The sequence below is a fragment of the Erinaceus europaeus genome, chromosome 12, assembly GCF_950295315.1.
Source record: "Erinaceus europaeus chromosome 12, mEriEur2.1, whole genome shotgun sequence".
Lineage (NCBI taxonomy): Eukaryota > Metazoa > Chordata > Mammalia > Eulipotyphla > Erinaceidae > Erinaceus > Erinaceus europaeus.
In genome coordinates this window covers 19,678,334-19,698,758 of record NC_080173.1, presented here as the reverse complement: position 1 = coordinate 19,698,758, position 20,425 = coordinate 19,678,334, and the positions used below count along the sequence as shown (strand labels likewise).

Genomic DNA, 20,425 nt, shown 5'->3' with positions numbered 1-20,425 from the left:
ACACATTTTAAACCTCTCCCATTTTTCACAGATTCTATAGACAAAATGCAACAAATTTTGAAAAAGGAAAAGCTTGAATTAAAAAGACTCAGTGCAATTATTAATGATCAGTGGTTAATTCTGGAAGTATAATAATAGAAAATATAGCACAAGAATACCGTAAATACTGCTGTTTTATTGTAGGGTTTCTTTGTTTTTGCCTCCAGTGTTATCACTGGGGCTCAGTACCTGCACTATGAATCCACTGCTCCTGGTGGCCCTCTTTTTTCCATTGTTGTTGTTTCTGATGCTGTTGTTGCATAGGACAGAGAGAAATTGAGAGAAAGGGGAGACAGAGAGGGGGAGAGAAAGACACCTGTAGACATGCTTCACTACTTGTGAAGTGACCCCCGTGCAGTTGGGGAGCTGGGGAACAGGGATCCTTGCACTGGTCCTTATGCTTTGCACTAGTTGTGCTTAACCCAGTGCACTACCGCCTGGCCCCCTATTTTATATATATATATATATATAACAGAATTACATGTCGACAGGGGTTTGAATCCACACCATTCCCACCATCATAGTTCTGAATCTTCACTCTCCCCACTGCAATCCACTACAGTTTCCCTAAAGTTTTAGACATGGGCCGACCATCTTCTCTACAACTATCTGTCCACATTTATATATAGTTGCCCCTTCTTTTCCTCATTCAGTCCTCTCCCACTAAGTCACTCATGACATCATAACTACCTCCAGATGTCCCTTTCCTTTTCCTTTTCTCTCTGGGTGCTGACGGAGCTAGAGTGCAGAGTCCCTTTATCTTCATCCTATCACTTTTCCCCCACTGGGAATATGGATCAAAGTTGTTTATAGGGAGCAGGAGGTAGGAGTCCTGGCTTCTGTAGCTGCTTCTCTGCTGAGCATGGGTGTTGACAGGTCGACCCATACCCCCAGCCTGTTTCTGTCTTTCCCTAGTGGACCAGGGCTCTGGAGATGCAAGGGTCCAGGACACATTGGTGAGGTCATCTGCCCAGAGAAGTTGGGGGGAGTCATGGTAGCATCTGCAGCCTGGTGTCTGGAAGGTGGCATGACCTGATGCTGTGGATTGTTTTCAGCTGTAGATTATGTGTCCAATTCTATCTCTTGTGTACAGTAGTTGGGGAGAGCGAAGGTCTGATTGCAGCTACTCCATAAGCCACGCCTCTTGCAGCTACTCTATAAACCACGCCTCTTGTTGTGTTTTTATGATCATCACCAGAGCTTTACTACTGTGGGCAAATTTTAACAGATGGAAAGAGACAGAGGGAAAGCCACTATAGCACCAAAGTTTCCTCCAGTGCAGTGTGACTGTACTAGAACTTGGGTCCTATGTATGGCAAAGCAGGTGCACTATTCAGGTCAGCTATTTTGCTGGCTAAATTATAATATTTAAAAAAATCTTCAACTAAAGGATTTTTTTTTTTTTGGTGGTAGTGGATACATAAAAACGCATAAATATAAAGTACTCACCTGTCTTGTTAAGTGGAAAATTCTTATTTGGCATTTGACAAGATATTTTGGGGGGTTTGGGAACTCTCAATGTTATTCTCCAGGGAACTGGAGATAGCTCACCTGACAGAGTGCACGCCTATGCACAAAGTCCTGAGTTGGAACCCTTGCACCACCTAGGAGCACTGTGGTCAGCACTGTGAACTCTGTAAATGGTGGAGCTATATTGTATTATCTTCTCTCTGTTTTCTTTCTCCATTTCTTCTCTAGGTCTCATAATTAAAGGAAGAAGGAGGAGAAGGAAAAGAAGAAGAAAAAAAGAAAGAGAACCCTGAAGACAGCTGGGAGATCCTGAGTTCATTACCCAATGCTCTCTGTCTTCCCCTCCTCTCTCCATTTCTCTCTGTCCTATCCAACAACAACTACATCAAGAAAAACAACAATAAAACAACAAGGGCAACAAAAGGGAATAAATAAAAAGTAAAAAAAAAAAACAAAAACCCAAACATAATACTTTAGGATAACAGGGGAAACATTGAAGTAGTAAACTATGGATTTGAGTCAGCTTTTATTTTTGCACATCTAAGATTAAAGACCTCTTTTAGGGGTGGAGAGCTAGCTCAGTGGGCATGGTGTATGCATTGACATGTGTGTTTTGAGCAGTTTCAAGCCCCAGTACCACATGGAAGATACTATGGCAACAGGAAGAAACTCTAGTGCTGTAATCTCTCTTTCTCTCTGTTTACCTGAATAAAAGTGACCCACAGGCCCTATTGTGGTTATAGAGGAAAATTTAGAAGGGCATTTTCGAACATCAACTACTAATACACATGAAGTTTTCAAACTTAGTGTGCTTTGTTCTGAGTTTTAGCCTTCTTGATAAAGAATACGCTAGACACTTTAAAAAGTTTAATTCATTACATCCTTTTTTTCTTTTAAGTTTTTTTTCAAGGTTGTATTTGTTTTTGAGAGACTGAGAGAGACCAGAGCACTGCTTAGCTCTGGCAATATGGTAGTGCTGGAAAGTGAACTTGAGACCTCTAGGGCTTCAGGCATGAAAGTCAGGTGTGATGCTTCTGCATATTTCCTTAGCCTGCAGCCCTGCTTTTATGGCAAGGTTTCATAGAGAGGAGAAATAGTAGAGGAGAAAACAAAATTCTCAGCCATTACTATCCTAAAATTTGTTGCTTGATTGAAAACTATAACTGTTTAAATTTTACACACTAAATCATCTTTTAAAAAATGGAAACATCATATTTTTTCTCTTAATGATTGTCTTCCCAAAAAGAAATATTTGTTTTCATGAGGCCTATTCTTCCCCAGACTATATGAAAAGAGACTCATGGTAAGTGTCAATTAACTCACTCTGGTAAAGAAGACATCAAAGCCACTTCTATACAAAGTTTCAGATTCTATGCACTTCATGACCAAAACAAGAAGTAACGGTGCTAGGAGCTTAGAAGGAGAAAAAAACACTAGGGTTGGAGTTGTCTAGAAAATCTTTTGTGAAGAGATGCAACCTGACTTGACTTTGAAGATGGGGTAGGACATGCAAATAGACAACAGAAGGAACGTCTCTTAGGGGAGCTTTACAAAAAGCAAGGTCTCTGAGAGCATAGGCAGATGGTGTGTGTGAGGCTGTTTATGCAGAAAAGTATAAAAGATTTGTGGCAAAGTACAGCAGCTTAGTATATTGTAGGAGGAGGGCAGTGCAGTGCTTTGAGTAACAGGCTATGGCTTTAAATTTAACCAGTAGCAAGTTTCCATGAGAAGATTTTTGAGAAAAACAAGATTAGATTACATTTATAAACAATAACAAAACTCCAAAAAGGGTCAGATAGATAACTCACCAGGTAAAGTGCATACCTTACCATGGGATGGTGTGAGTTAGGGTTAGGGTTAGGGTTCCTGTACTAGGTGGGAGGAATATTGGCACTGAAGGAAGTTCTGCTGTGGAGTCGATCCCTCTCTATCTCATTACCTTGTATGAAAAAGCATCCTGAGAATGCTGAGCATTAAACTTTACAAAATAAATAGAATATATAGTTAACTAAAATGAAAAAGTTTCTTAGTAAATGTTTTATCTACTTTTTCCCTACGAAAATACTGTCTCCTACTACCACTGTATGCATGGAAATAGGGGAAAGACATGTAGGGTTTTCTCTCTTTCTTTCTTTCTGAAACTATGTAGCTTAAGATCTGCTTTCAGGGGGTGGACAGTGGTGCACCCAGATAAGCCCACATATTAGTATGTATGAGTCCTAGGGTTTGAGTCCCCCACTCTTCACCTGCATGGGGGATGCTTCACAAGTGGTGAAGCAGGTCAGCAGGTGTCTATGTGTCCCCTCCCCCTTTCAATTTCTCTGAGATATCTAATAAAATTAGGGGGAAAATAAAAGGAATAAACTCTCACTGGGAGCAGTGGATTCATAGTGCAGGCACTGAGCTTGAGCCTCATTGATAACCCTGTGGCAATTTTTTTAAAAATCTGCTTTCATAGAATCACTATCAGTAGTTTTCTCCCAAAACATTAGAGAATTATCCAGGAGAGAAAGCAAGGCAGGACAGGAAACAAAAGCTCAACCTATTCTCCAAAAAAAAGAGCTAGTTAACAATTCTTCCTTAAACAAATTAACAACAACAAACAACTCTTTCTTTTTTCAAGTATCACAAGGGCCTGGAGTTCAAACCTCTCACACTTTTAAAAGGAAAAGCATGATTTGTTTTCTTTGAGATACTTTGTGAATTACAGCAGAGGAAATAAGAGATAATGAGATAATACATAACATTTTCCCACATTTATTGCTATTAGCCAGAAGAAAACACTAGTAAAGCAAATGTTTATTAAGTAGAATTTGATTGATTAATTCCACCTCATTCACTCAAACTGATAAGATGTTCTTCCCTGAATACTAATTTTTTATTTCTATCTCTCTTTCTCTTCTTGCCCTATTTTGGAAGAAGCATTCTGCTTTTACCAGATACCTCCATCAGATGTTAGCTTTATTCCCAGTTCTGACACCTGGATTCAGACTTTGCCATTGAAATAGCCTCCAAGAGCTAAATCACGAGTCACTTATTTAAACTTCTTGTTCTAGATTTTTTTATTGCTTCTTATTCCAGTTCTTTGGGCAGTTGCACCTGTAATTTAAACATTAAGAAAGTAAATAACTAACCTTAGAATTTCAAGATATTAATTGTAAACAAGTCTGTATAGCTTTGCAAAATTTACATACCTTGAAGAATGCAGAAATTCTGACTTGAACTCTCTAAATCATGATGAAACCATAACACCAACCAGAACTGCCTTTTTTTTTTGACATTTACTTTCATGGTGAAGTATCTTAGAGAAACATGAGTTATTGTTGTTTGCCTGACTTCAAGTTCTTATTAGTTAATAAGTCCAACTTATTAGTTGGATAGTGTTGGAATAAATTTTCTTAGCTATAAAATGACATATAGTGAAAATATAAGTTTTACAAGGATTAAGAAAAGTGTTACAAGTTAGTGATCAATGTTAATTTAAAATATTTATTGGGGAGTCAGGCAGTAGCGCAGCAGGTAAAGTCTGCATGGCACAAAGTGCAAGGACTGGTATAAGAATCCTGGTTCGAGCCTCCAGCTCCCCACCTGCAGGGGAGTCACCTCACAAGCGGTGAAGTAGGTCTGCAGGTGTCTATCTTTCTCTCCCCCTCCCTGTCTTCCCCTCCACTCTCCATTTCTCTCTGTCCTACCCAACAATGACAACAATAACAACAATAAAACAACAAGGGCAACAAAAGGGAATAAATAAATATAAATAAATAAATATAAAAGTATATTTATTTATTTATTGTACAGAAATAGAAATCAAGAGGGAGATGGCAAGGGAGGGCCAAAGAGAGAGCCACAGCACTGCTTCATCACTGATGAAGGTTCACCCCCTGCAGGTGGAGACTGAGGGCCTGATTCTGGTTCCTTGCACATTGTAATATGTGCGTTTAATCGGGTGCACCACCACCTAGCCTCCAGTGTTAACTTTTTAAAAACCATTTTCCTCATTTCATCCTACTTCAAACTTGTAAAAGAGGGAACATCTGCAGTCAGGAAGATGATACAGTGGTAGAAACCATGATTCGCACACAGGTGCTCCTGGCACAGAATATGCTGGAATGATGTTTTTTTTTCTCTCTCTCAATAAATAAATTTTACTTATTTGTTTACTTATTTTTATATTCTTTATTCATTTTTAGTAAATATTTCTAGATGAGGAAACAGGCTGGGGAGATATGGAAATATACCCTTGTGACAATAAAAATTCTGTAAACTCGGGGGCCAGGTGGTAGCGCAGCAGGTTAAGGGCACGTGGTGCGAAGCGCAAGGACCAGTATAAGGATCCTGGTTCAAGGTCCTGGCTCCCCACATGCAGGGAGGTTGCCTTACAAGCAGTTAAGCAGGTCTGCAGGTGTCTATCTTTCTCTTTCCCTGTCTTGCCCTCCTCTCTTGATTTCTCTCTGTCCTATCCAACAACAATGACATCAATAACAATAATAATAACACCCACAACAAAGATTAAACAACAAGGGTAACAAAAGGGAAAATAAATAAATGAATATATTTGTAAAAAATTCTGTAAACCAACATGTCCACAGTAAAGTGATAATTAGGGAAAAAAGAGAGAACAGACTCAGAGAGAATTTCACCCAAGGTCATATAGTTAGAAAGGGCCAGAGCAGGATTTGAACTTAGATCTGTCTGACTCCAGTACCCATGCTTTTACCACCACCACCCCAAATGTATATATATATTAAAAAAAAAAACACCCCAGGACACAAAATACTTAAATTGGCCTTTCATTTTTGAAGTATATTTTAATTTGATACTTCCTGAACTCTAAAAATATTAGAGAATTCTTAAAAAGAAAAAAAAACATACAAGAGTGGCAAAAGTCTGACTAGAAGTCAGCTTTATGGCTTTGTTTCATAAAAACAGTTTGAAGATAAAGCAAGCTGTCACATAGTTTCAAGTGGTGTGTTATATTGGGAAGGTGACTCATCCATCATGCACATAACCTTCCAGAGGACACAGAAGAAGCCCAGAGAACATGCAGAATTTGTACACTAATGACTAAGAAAGAGAAACATTGGCCACAACTACCTGCCAATGTGGTGAATCATTTCAGAAATCTGCTATAGTCTCTCTGACCATGAACTCTGACTAGGAAAGTTTCCTAACTTTCTACCCAAAAGAAAGGACTTTTGATGTGCTTCTGCCCACACAACATTCAATTCAAGAGGTCCTTCACTGCTTCTGACTATCTCTCTATTTGAGAAACGAAAAGGCAGGGGGGAGAACGTGAGTTGAGAGCAGATTGTATGAGGGTGCTCAGAAAATCCTGAGGGATCTGAAGAAAAAGGGAGGTTTGGTGTTTAGCTAGGTTAAGTGATAACTGACACAGAAAAGAGGAAAGTGGAGGAAATTTCCAAAGAATAGAATCTAATTACAGAGAAACCTAATTAAAGAAAAAGACCTTTTAAATGAGACAAAGGAGAATGACCAGAAATGATGACTTTAGAGTCTAGAATCAGGGCCAGATGCTGACTCACCAGGTTGGGCAAGCATGTTACAATGCATAAGAACAGAGGTTTAGGGAGTCCGGCGGTAGCGCAGCGGGTTAAGCGCACGTGGAGCAAAGCGCAAGGACCGGCATAAAGATCCGGGTTAGAGCCCCCGCCTCCCCACCTGAAGGGGAGTCTCTTCACAAGTGGTGAAGCAGGTCTGCAGGTGTCTATCTTTCTCTCCCCCTCTCTGTCTTCCCCTCATCTCTCCATTTCTGTCTGTCCTATCCAACAATGACGACAACAATAATAACTACAACAATAAAACAACAAGGGCAGCGAAAGGGAATAAATAAAAATATATTAAAATAAATAAACATTAAAAAAAAAAAGAACAGAGGTTTAAGCCCCTAGTCCCCACCTTCAGGGAGGAAGTCTCTTTTTCCCTCTCTATCTCCCCCTTCCATCTGTTTCTCTCTGTTTCTATCCAATAAAATAATGAATAAAACATCTTAAAAACATTTATTTTAAAAAGTCTATAATCTTGAGGGTCATGAGATGGTGCACTGGTTAAGTGCATGCTTAAGATTTGGGGTTCGAGTCTTCACACACCCCCCTCTAGGGGAAGCCTCACTTGTGCTGAAGCCAGGTGTCTCTGTTTCCCTCTCAATCTCCTTCTCCCCTCAATTTTTCTCTGTCCTAACAAATAAAGAAAAAAAAATGGCCACCTGGAGTGGCAGATTCTTCTTGTAGGCAGGGAGCCTACAATAACTGTGGTAGAAGAAAAAAAAGGTTTATAATCTTAAACTATATAGTCATAGAAACTGTTAATATGTCATGAAATCTGAGCTAAAGATGCTCGTGATATTATCATACCAAAGTCTTTCGAAAGTAGAAAACTGGCAATGTATTTAGGCAACTGGACAGAAGCAGTTCAGACATACATAGATAACACAAAGTAAAATTGATATGTTTAAAAAAAAGTTAAGGGAGTCAGGCGGTAGCGCAGCGGGTTAAGCACATGTGGTGCAAAGTGCAAGGACCAGCATAAGGATCCTGGTTCGAGCCCCGACCTGCAGGGGAGTCGCTTCACAGGCGGTGAAGTAGGTCTGCAGGTGTCTGTCTTTCTCTCCCCCTCTCTGTCTTCCCCTCCTCTCTCCATTTCTCTCTGTCCTATCCAACAACAACGACATCAATAACAACAATAACTACAATAACAATAAAAAAACAAGGACAACAAAACAGAAAATAAATAAATATAATTAAAAAAAAGTTACATTGTTTGGTGCAGAAACTTAAATAAGGTAGAAAGGCAGTTGACCTTGCAGATGGTTTTATTTAGTGAAAAGTACTAGTGGTCATCCGGGATAATAAGAAGTTAAGTGGACGGAGTCGGGCGGTGGTGCAGCCGGTTAAACGCACGTGGCTCAAAGCGCAGGGACCGGCGTGGGAATCCCGGTTCCAGCCCCCGGCTCCCCACCTGCAGTGGAGTCACTTCACAAGAGATGAAGCAGGTTCGCAGGTGTCTTTCTCTTCCTCCTCTGTCTTCCCCTCCTCTCTCCATTTCTCTCTGTCTTATATAACAACGACCACATCAATAACAACAACAATAAAAAAAAACGAGGGCAACCAAAGGGAAAATAAATAAATATAAAAATTTTTTTAAAAAAGTAGACCACAAAATTACTAAAAATAGGAAGAAATTTACATTTCCCAGGGAAAAATAAAGTGGCCTCAGCCTAATGTCTTCATTTTGAACTGGCATTATATTGACTCAGAGTTATTCATATTTGGAAATTAATTCATCATTAACATATTCTGTTTTTTAGGTAAGACAAAGACTTTAGTAGCATAGTTAAAAATAACAGCAACACAATAAACAAATAATCTATAGAATCCAAATAAATAATGGAATTGAGTGAATGAGGCCAGTGGTTGGACAGTAGACCCTGGTAGAGACAGAAACACCAGAGAATCCAAAGAATTTTGTCTCCAGGGAGAAACTGGCAATCAACCAGCCCAGCTGTTAGTGCCATGCAATACAAGTCAGATGTGGCCCAGTGCAATACTTCAGCGGGTGTCAGACACGTAGGTGTTTTGTTGTTGTTTAAAAAATATTTATTTATTCCCTTTTGTTGCCCTTGTTGTTTTATTGTTGTAGTTATTATTGTAATTGTTGTTGGATAGGACAGAGAGAAATGGAGCGAGGAGGGGAAGACAGAGAGAGGGAGAGAAAGACAGACACCTGCAGACCTGCTTCATTGCCTTTTTAGCCACTCCCCTGCAAGTAGGGAGCCAGGGGCTCGAACTGGGATCCTTAAGCCAGTCCTTGCTCTTTGTGCCGTGTGCGCTTAACCCGCTGTGACACCACCAGATTCCTTTTTTTTTTTTTTTTTTTTTAACCAGAGCACTGGTCTGCTCTGGCTTATGGTGGTATGGGGGATTGAACCTGGGACTTCGGAGCCTCAGACACGACTGTTTGCATAACCATTATGCTATCTACCCCTGCCCCACTTAGGTGCTTTTATGTGATATTTAAACATAGTAATTAAGAGGGAAGTGGCGCACTAATTAGAGTAGAACTCAAAGCATTAGGCCCTGAGTTTGATACCCAGCATTGAATATGCTAGAGTGATGCTCTGGTTCATTCTCTCTCTCCTCCTATCTCTCTCATTCATAAATAAATAAAATAGTTTTAAAAAATATAAGAAAGGAGGTCAGTATGTAGCGCAGCGGGTTAAGCGCACATGGTGTGAAACTTGAAGACTGGCATAAGGATCCCGATTCAATCCCCTGGCTCTCCACCTGCAGGGGCGTCACTTCACGAGCAGTGAAGCAGGTCTGCAGGTATCTTTCTATCCCCAACTCTGTCTTCCCCTCGTTTCTCCATTTCTCTCTGTCCTATCCTGCAACAACAACATCAATAACAACAACAATAATAGCCACAGCAAAGATAAAAACAAGGGCAACAAAAAAAGAAAAATAAATAAATAAATAAAAAATATTTTTTTTAAAAAAGAAAATACAAACATTTCCAAGTCCCTGATTTGGCGATAAGTCCCCCTCACCTTTTAAGTTTTCTTTTTTTTTTTTTTTTTCTTAGTTTTTTACTTCCCCCCTCCTCCCCCTTCCCCTTCCCCTCACCTTTTAAGTTTTCTAAATATATTTTTCACACTTAACATTTTAGAGAACATTAGATTTTTTTAAAAAAATCACATTTCACTACTTTTTATTTATTTATTTACCAGAGAGAGCATTGGTCAGCTCTTCATCTCTGGCTTATGGTGGTGCAGGGCATTGAACCTGGGACTTCAGAGCCTCGGGCATGAGTCCTTTTGCATAACCATTACGTTAGCTCCCCCATACCAAAATTGTTTTTTAATTTAAATGACATGTTTGAAAATCTGCATGTTTAGCAGGCATCTCCATTCTCCAGCACAAGAAGGGGAAGAGCACCTCCTGGCCCCCTCACCTTCCAATCCCACACCTGTAGTTTCAGGTCAAGGCACTGAGATAGGAAAGTGGATTCTCCAGCTTCTCTGTCTCTAAATGAGCAGTGTTGTGTCTTACATTTGACAACAACATATCTTTTTTTCTTAGGCTGGGGGGTATCAACACAGATGGCATTTATAATATTGAACTAAGTCTAACATGTACAAGTTTGGATTTTTTTTCAAGAACCCTAACATCAGAAAGCCCCTCACAATCAATGGTGTTTTACAAATCCGGCTGCAGGTTTTTATCCTGATGTTAAGGATTCACACAACTGGAAAAGCAAGACCACAGCAGAGCTTTCACACTGTTAGTGCTTCCACTGAACTCTGTGCCTTGCTGAACAGCACATGTGCTGAGGTGATGGGCAAGCTTTTAAGGAATGATAAATAAAGCACATGTGGCAGATTGTGACGGGCATTGAAGAATTCTTTGTAGTACTTTTGAAGTTCTGTAAGTCTGATTGCAAAACAAAAAGGCAAAAACGTCTATTAAAAGATTACACAGGGGAGTCCGGCGGTAGCGCAGCAGGTTAAGAGTACGTGGCGTCAAGCGCAAGGACCGGCCTAAAGACTGGCCTAAGGATCTCGGTTTGAGCTTCCAGGTCCCCCTGCAGGGGGGTTGCTTCACAAGCGGTAAAGCAGGTCTGCAGGTGTCTTTCTCTCCCCCTTTTTGTCTCCCCCTCCTCTCCCCATTTCTCTCTGTCCTATAACAATAACTATAGAAAGAAAAGAAAGAAAGAAAGAAAGAAAGAAAGAAAGAAAGAAAGAAAGAAAGAAAAACAAGGACAACAAAAAGAGAATAAATAAATAAATATTAAAAATTTAAAAAGATTGTACGGTTAATCAGCATTAAGGCAGAAATTTATTATGTATGCAACAAAGCACAAAAACAGAGCACTGAGGCACACATGGATATTAGTGAAATCAATAGGCATCATAAAAGCCAAGCATTTTCAGGTTTTCACAGTGTTGTACAGGACCAGATAGGCGAGGTTAAGGAAACTTTTGTATCTGAGATACATGCCAGGAAAGAGATGCTTGACAGGTAGGTGAAAGCAAGACAAATTGCCATTCTCTTTGAATATATGAAAAATAGCTCAAAGCAAAGGCTGATAGTAAGAAGATCATTCAAAATCATGTCAGTGTATACTTTGCAGCATATTTTTCTTCTTTGTGTGTGCTGTTTTATGGCATCATTTCCCCCATCTTGACTGGGGTATAAGTATCAGATAAAATTATCTATTTTAAATGCAAGCCTGATGATGTGGTGTATGTGTACACTGTGAACTATTTACTGGATCAAGTGAAATGAACAAATTCATTGCCTGACATAGTTACTATGAGTGCTGACAATATTTAAGATATAGTCTCTTAACAAATGTTTAGTACCCAGAAAATATTATTATTTCCATAGTCATCTGCTATAACCTAGCTCTTGAGAACTAATGTATGCTTTTACTTCTTAGTGGACATTAAGACAAGCAAAATACAACTTAAAAATGGGTAATGTGGAGTTGGGTGATAGCACAGTGGGTCGCAAGGACTTGTGTAAGGATCCGGTTTCAAGCCTCCAGCTCCCCACCTGCAAGTAAGTCACTTTACAGGAGGTGAAGCAGATCTGCAGGTGTTTATCTTTCTCTCCTCCTCTGTCTTCCCCTCCTCTCTCCATTTTTCTCTGTCCTATCCAACAACGACATCAATAACAACAATAATGATAACTACAACAATAAAACGACAAGGGCAACAAAAGGGAATACATAAGTAAATAAATATTTAAAAATATTTTTTTTAAAAAAGGGTAATGTTTTCGAAGGCATTAAAATATTGAAATAATGTAACAGGGTAGGCCATTTGTGCAGCAATGTGATGGATTTATCTTAATGATATATATATAGCTTAAAGAAGTGTTGATGGTAGTTGTCTAAAAGGCAGAGTGTTGACTATGACAAAACAATGCCTATCTGTATCATTCACTGCTATAACCTTGATTCCTCTGAAGTGGCACAATCTACCGGAATACTAAGGAAAGATTTGTGTGTTAATAAATAAGTGAATGGCTAGAATGGGGCAGACTTCAGGGAAAGCAGGTTCAGTCTGTAGAAAACAAATCCTCAGGAGGTAGGGAGTTGGGTCAGATGATCTTTTGAACTTTATTCTTTCTTCTCGCCTGAATCTATAGCAAATGTAAAACAGCTTTCTCTTCATTCTTTTTCAGATTAACATTATTTAAAAAATTAGTATGGCTGTCATGGTTACTTGACTAAGTTTTACCAGTAGTGGATTAAAATAGGGGTTGAGCTACTGGAAAAGTCGTGGCACATTTTTTGCATAGAAAGACATAAAAACACGTCATGGTTTTTTCCTGAAAACCCAAGATAGTTTTTCTCAAAACAACACGGTACTCCACCTACTATGCAATCTCACTACTTGGGGGATGAGCAGGTGCTAAATGTCTTGATAATGTACTCAAGGACAGACAAGGAACTTCTGCTTGACCTCAAGTGATCTCTAGTACTTTAACCCTGGCTCTGCCCGCAAAAAGCCAGACTTCTTCTAAATAGCAGGTTAATTTAGAAGAATGGAATGTTGTCCATTTAGCAAAAGTGTGCAATGAGGACAAGGGTTATACGTATGTCTTATATGTGTGTGAATAAATAATAATGCTATTTTTAAATATAGAGCTCTTTTTTTTCTATTTATTTATTTTCCCTTTTGTTGCCCTTGTTGTTTTTTTATTGTTGTTGTAGTTATTGACGTCGCTGTTGGATAGGACAGAGAGAAATGGAGAGAGGAGGGGAAGATAGAGAGGGGGAGAGAAAGAGAGACACTTGCAGACCTTCTTCACCACCTATGAAGTGACTCCCCTGCAGGTAGGGAGCCGGGGGCTCAAACCGGGATGCTTAGGCCGGTTCTTGTGCTTTGCGCCACGTGCGCTTAACCCACTGAGCTACTGCCCGACTCCCCTATAGAGCTCTTTAAAACAGGAAAAAGTATGCTTACGGTATCTTGAAAAAAGTGTGAATTTCCATGATGAAACAGTAGTATTAACTGTTAGGTGAAGTAAGCTCTTGATTAAATTACACACAAATTTTTTTTTTTTTTAAATTGTGGGAGTCAGGCGGTTGCACCGTAGATTAAGCGCAGGTGGCACAAAGCGCAAGGACGGCTCCCCACCTGCAGGGGAGTCGCTTTACAAGCGGTGAAGCAGGTCTGCAGGTGTCTATCTTTCTCTCTCCCTTTCAGTCTTCCCTTCCTCTCTCCATTTCTCTCTGTCCTATCCAACAACAACGACATCAATAACTACAACAATAAAACAACAAGGGCAACACAAGGAAACAAGGGAATAAATAAATAAATAAATTTTTAAAATGTTGCTGTTAATTATCAAACACCTGTTACCCTGGCCACATATTTCCAGCCTTTGAAATTTTCTTGTAGTAATAAAAATGTTATTTCTGAAGTTAATATGCAAGGAATAGAACATTTTCATACTAGTAGCAGTAACAGTAACTAACAGTAAATACAAAAGCTAAAATAATAACAGCTTAAAATACTATTAACTCAAGGAAACACTAACTTTAAGACCACCATTGTCTGCCTATCTGAAAAAATGAAGTGAATAAAGGCAATGACAGTGTTTCTACATCTGCTAAAACCAAACTAACAGTTTTTAGGCATCTATAAATAATTGGAAGCCCAATTATTTATAAAGGACTAACCTAGTTAAGTTTTTTTTTTCCCCAGATCACTGCTCAGTTCTAGCTTCTGGTGGTCTGGGGATTGAACCTGGGACCTTGTTGCCTCAATTATAACCACTATGCTATCTCCCAACCCAATTAAGCTTCATACTTATTTATTCCTTATATCAGGATACTAAGGACTTTTGACTATAGCTTCTGCATAGCTGGGGATAGCATAAAGTTAGTGAAATGGATAAAAGTTAGAATTGAAACAGAGCTCCAATGTCAACTTACTGCTTCCTTGCTATACATTCTGATAAGTCCTAATTTATATAAGGTTCATTTCCCTTTTATAAAATGAGGAACATAGCAGTGACTATCTAAAAATTTGTTAAGATGACTATGTGAGTGAATTCATATGATGTTTCTATAGAATTTTGCTCACTCAATAAATGCTTGTTGATATTTTTGATACAGAAGTTTTAGAGATGTTTGTTATTGTGGATTAATCAGTCATTCAGGTCACCTAATAATGCTGACTGGCATCCTAGTTAGTAACGATTAGTGGTGTTAAGATGAATAAGGAGTGAGACTGGGCTGCATCTATCTCATCCTTGTTCACCATTTCTCCCTTTGTCTACTTACAGGTTTTAGGTAGGCAACATTGCTGTGACGAATGTCATTTAAGAGTTGATCTCTGGGAGTGATTTCCACCAGTGGGGGTGGCCTATTTCTTGGCACTGGTTTGAGTGTTTTGATCACATCTTTGAGGTTGGTTTTCTCCTGTGATTCTCTGGCTTCTGGCATCCGAGATTTGCGCTGGATCCTCTTCAGCTTCACAACACTGAAGGAGTCAGGGTCTGTCTGGCACTGCGGTGGAGGTTGTAATGGAGTTTTCATCATTTCATTTCGTCTACTGAAGGAAAGTGCTTGGGAGCTGGGAGACTGGGGAGGAGGTTGAAGGAACTCCTGCATTCTGGGATCTGGCATTGGTCCCCCCAACATCTCCCACATCCCAGGTGGCAGTCCCAACCCATTCTCCAACATGGCTATCAGCTTTCTCTGCTCTTTGAGTTGCAGCTGTTTTAGTTCTTCTTGTCTTTTCTGCCTCTGCTTATCTTGATTCCTGGTGAGCAGATTGGTTACCACCATTCTAGGACCCGGAAGCTCAAAATGGTAGCCCATCTTCAGGAGAGTGTTGTTTGCCTTCAAAAGCCTGGATATCTCCATCTCAGCATGGTGACCCAACATGTGCCTTTGGTTGTGGAACCGAAGTTCTGTTAATGTCTCATTAAATTGGAGACACCTCATGATGGCCACAATTCCTTTACCTGTGATGAAATTGGACTCAATGTTGAGAGTGGTGATACTCCTATTTTCACGCAACATATTAGCCAAAGCAAATGCTACAGTCTCATCTGCACCCACATTTGCTAAACTGAACGTTTTGATGTGTTTGTTTTTCTTCATTGCATTGACAAAGTCAAGTAACATTTCTTTGGGAATATTTTCAATATTGTTCAGGTTGAGTTCCTTCATATCAGGATCATTTTGCCTGACTCGTCTTAAGCTCCCATCCAGATCTGTTTGGTTTCCTGAAGGTCTTGCACTAACTTTCAAAAAACTGGTATCGAGAGATAGCTTTTTAGGATCCAGTTTTGATATTTTTTTCTCACTTTTTTCTTGGGCCTCTGGTCTGTCTTTCTGGTTTTCAAATGCTTTATTGGTTACCTGCTGACAGGTGCTCTCACCGTTTCTGATTTTCTCTTCTAATGTGTCTTCCTTTTCTCTTTTTGCTTTTTCTTCGCTCTCTTCACTATCATCATCTTCATCTCCATCATCATCTTCTTCATCTTCTGTATTATTGTTTGTTTCATGAACATTGTTACTGCCCTTTGTTTCTCTTTTCTGTGAAGTGATTTCATTATTGAGCTTTTCTTTTAAATACTGGGACACATTTTTATTACCTTTGTCTAATTCTTCATGCTTCTCTTGAATATTTTCCTAAAAGAGAGATGTATGAGGGTTAAAATACATAAAATAGCAGCATTCCCTGCATCACCATAAGCCATTGCTGAGCAGCGCTGTGGTAAAACAAAACAAGACAAAACAAAACATAGTGGCAAATAAATAGAAAATACAGCAATATCGGGGTCAGGGAGCTAGCTCAGTGTCAGAGGTCAAAATTTGTATGCTTGGGGTCCCAGAGATCCTAGGTTCAATCCCAGATACCACCACATACTAGAGCCAAGTGGTGCTTTAGTTGGGCTTTCTCTCTCATAATAAATAAAATAGAGCAATATACATTGGAGAAAGTAAAGTATTATAAGTGAAAAAAGCAAATAACTAAACTACATATAGTATGCCACTTGTGTGCATTTTTTGCATCTATGCACAAACCATATATATGGTAAAAATGTCCTAATGTATAAGAAAAATGTCTGCTATAATACTTGCTAAGTTGCAGTTATGCTGAAGAAAAGATAACCGTTAAAATAACCGAAGAGGAGCAGCAGCTGAGTTTTTGGTTTTTTTTTTTTTTTTTACTTTGTCCATTATATAATTCTGGCATATTTGAGGTTATTTTTAAAAACAAAATATGCATATCAAGTTGCAAGCAAACAAAACCAAAATAAAGACATTGGGTTTTTTTTGTTATTGTTTGTTTGTTTTTGTTTTTACGAGAACACTGCTCATTTCTGGCTTGTGGTGTGTGTGTGTGTGTGTGTGTGTGTGTGTGTGTGTGTGTGTGTGTGGAATTGAACCTGGGTCTTTGGAGCCTCAGGCATGAGAGTCTCTTTGCATAATCATTATGCTAAGATACAATTCCTATAAATATACATAAAATTACATAATTTTTCCTTTAACATATCATCCCACATATTAAAATGAAGTAGCATCTACCCTGTTTTCAGATTCTGTATTTTTTTTTCATTGGTGTTCAGCTCCAGAAGAATTTCTGTAAACCTTATGGCTTATCAATATATGGAAGTCTTTGTTCTGTATGTAGCTAATTAGGAATATTTATATTAAATGGCTCTTGATTACACAATAATTTTCTTAATCTGAAAAGAAAAAGGGATTTAAAAAATTTTTTTAATATTTATTTTATTTATTTATTCCCTTTTGTTGCCCTTGTTGTTTTATTGTTGTAGTTATTATTGTTGTTGCCATTGTTGGATAGGACAGAGAGAAATGGAGAGAGGGAGGGGAAGACAGAGAGGAGGAGAGAAAGATAGACACCTGCAGACCTGCTTCACCGCTTGTGAAGCGACTCCTCTGCAGGTGGGGAGCCGGGGTTCGAACCGGGATCCTTATGCCGGTCCTTGTGCTTTGCGCCACCTGTGCTTAGCCCGCTGCACTACAGCCCGACTCCCGAAAAAGGGATTTTTTAAAAATCATGTTTATTAGATTCTTGCTCATCTGTTAGCTCATAGTATGCTTTTCCATATAATCCTGTACTCCATAGATGTTATTTTGAAAGTACTGGAAGTAGTTTAAAACACAGGTTCATTTGAGCAAGAACTTGATCTTATTGTTCATAATATAATATAGGGTGGAATCAGCAGTGAACACTTAAAAAAAGTCATGTTTTTTTTTTTACCACTATGTTCCAGCAGGGGGAGTCAACTGTCAAACTGTTCAAGTCATACTAGAACTAGAAAGTAGTAAACTTGTCCAATCATTCCACTCTCTCTCTAATCTGCAATTGCCCAAAATAAGTATTGATGTAAAATTACCTCTTAAGCTCTAAGCTCATTAAACCAGAAGTTTATTTTCTTGAGCTCAGTACATATTTAGACTTTTTCTTGACCATGACACCAATTTATTCAGTTAATTAATTATAAGCCAAACTGAGGAAGGTATTGTGATATATATATGTTAGAAGGTTTAACTAAAAGAGATTTCACCTGAGAGAAGTATATTTTTTCTCAGTAATTTTAAGTGTGATATTTTTAAAGGTATGCTGATATAAAACAAATTCCAAGATGCTATTACAATTCTAGTTCTCTGGTAAGAAGAACATATGTACGAAAAAACTATCTTTAAAACAGCTTAATAGCTACTAATTTCTAAATGTCACTGATATCCAACGCAATGTGGAGATTTCAGATATTGTCAGTTACTTGACTTGGTTTAACTGTGAGGCTTATGTTAGGGGGTGTTTGGGGGAATTATGACACTCTTGAAATTGTACGTGAGAGGAGGGGTTAGGATACGGAGCTCTGGTGGTGGGAATTGTACCTCTCTTATCCTATGGTCTTGTCAGTGTTTCCACTTTATAAACAAGTTAAAAAAAAAGAAATTGTATGTGAAATGTATGTGTATTCATACACTCAAAGGATAGGGTGTAGCATTTTCATCAGATCCTTGGGGGTTTGGTTGGGGGGAAGGGAGCTATAGTCCTAAAAAAAGGGTTAAAGACAACCGCTCTTAACCGCTTTTAAAGACAATTCACTAAGTATCATGGCTGTTAAGACACAGATTTCTTGGGGCTGGGTGGTGGCGAACCTGGTTGAGTGCACATGTTACAGTGTGCAAGGACCCAGGTTCAAGCCCCCAGTCCCCACCTGCTGGGGGAAAGCTTCACAAGTGGTGAAGCAGGGCTGCAGGTGTCTCTCTGTCTCCCTCTCTCCCCCTTCCTCTCAATTTCTGGCTGTCTCTATCTAAAAAATAAATAAAGACTAAAAAAAATTAAAGACACAGATTTCTCTACATAGCAGACCCAATATCATTTTTAAAAGAAACATTTGCAAGAAATTACCCACTTTCCCCTCATAACTATGTTCTGTACATATTTCAAAAGGTTCCACTCAATTGGAGGAAACCGTCATGTCTTAGTCTGTAATTGGCAACACAAGACAAACATGGGCTCTTGAAGAATGAGTTACAATGTGAACATCTGCCATCCTGTATCTACTTTTTCTCTATTGGACACAAAATCCCTCATTACCTCAGATGACACAAAGGTGACAGGAACACGTTCATCTTCCAGCATGCGTCTGGATGCCTTTTGCCAATACATAAAATCAACAAGAGATTTATGGTCGAAATTTCCTGTTGGTGGCTTGTCGGTTTGATCTTTCTGAAGCATTCCCACAGGAAGCCTGGGGTCAGGGGCCATGACTTCCATTTCTGATTGCAGCTCTTTCAGTTCTTCAGGGGACAAGTTTGCCAAGATTTCATCTTCATCAATCTCTTCATCAGTCCTGCTGTGTTCTGACATGGTTTCTTTCTATGTCTTTCTGTTGCAGCAAACAATAAACAAAGAGAGAGAGAGAAAGAGACAGAGAGAGAGAGAGAGAAAATCACTGTTTTTAATTTCCAAGATGTTTCTTCAGTTAACAAATATTCCAGTTCAACACCACTTTGAGAGAATTTTCCCCAGCAGTGTTTGACAAACAGCTAGCATGGACTGCAGTTACGGTCACTCAGTATCTATATTAAGCAAGGGTTGGCTGGATAGGGTCAATTTATGGAACTACTATGCTTCTCCCTTTTAGGCAACTTGAGTCAGCTGTGCAAAGCCATCTGACATTTTAGTACAGCTGCCTTGGCTTGCCAGTGAGTAACTGGTCTACAGAATCTCTGCAGGAATAAAATGAATTCTCTTGCTATATGTGTTCATGTTGTTACACATATCCATGCAGTCCTTACACATTACACACATACCCCACTGCTATAGGAGAAACCACTTTTTTTTCTTTTATTATTTAATGGTTAAAGCAACTTACAGTATTTGTTTAGAAGGAAAATCCAAACAGCGGCTTGAGTTCTACTGAGGTGAAAAATTCACTTGATGGTGGGAACCAGGATTTCAGGATTCGCCTCTTGATCACAATGTAATTCTGGAAGCAAATAACCCTGTACACAGCCGAGCAGAAGTCTGGCTAGTTACTCAGCTGCTGTGTAAGCTGAGCCTTTGGAAGATGTCCTTATTTGCATCAAGATCCTGTGATCCAACAGATGGGGACAACCAGCTCTTGAATTTCCACTATGAGTTAGAAGTTTAATGCTTTAAGTAATTTGTTTTTTTTTCTTATTGTATATTAGACCAAAATAAATTAAACTGTCTCTAAATTGAAATATAAAACAAACAAAAAGCCAAAACAGTATCCAAGCCATTGACGTACTGCAAGAAATCAGGAGCTTTCTTCATAAACCCACAGGGCAATATGGTCATAATTACTTAAACAATACAAGCACATTACCCATTTGGACACAGCAATTCCACTTTTAGGAACGT

The 20,425-nt window shown here is 39.0% G+C and overlaps 1 protein-coding gene across 1 annotated transcript; it reads right to left on the bottom strand.

The window, feature by feature from the left end:
• Positions 1-2,806: 2,806 nt before the first annotated feature.
• LMOD3 (leiomodin 3) lies at positions 2,807-20,149 on the bottom strand. Its single transcript, XM_007523327.2, has 4 exons — positions 19,914-20,149; positions 19,133-19,424; positions 14,824-16,182; positions 2,807-4,608 (listed from the first exon to the last, which is right to left on the bottom strand). Exons 2-4 carry the CDS (start codon positions 19,403-19,405, stop codon positions 4,582-4,584), a joined length of 1,659 nt encoding a protein of 552 aa, XP_007523389.2. The 5' UTR covers positions 19,406-19,424; positions 19,914-20,149; the 3' UTR covers positions 2,807-4,581.
• Positions 20,150-20,425: the final 276 nt, after the last annotated feature.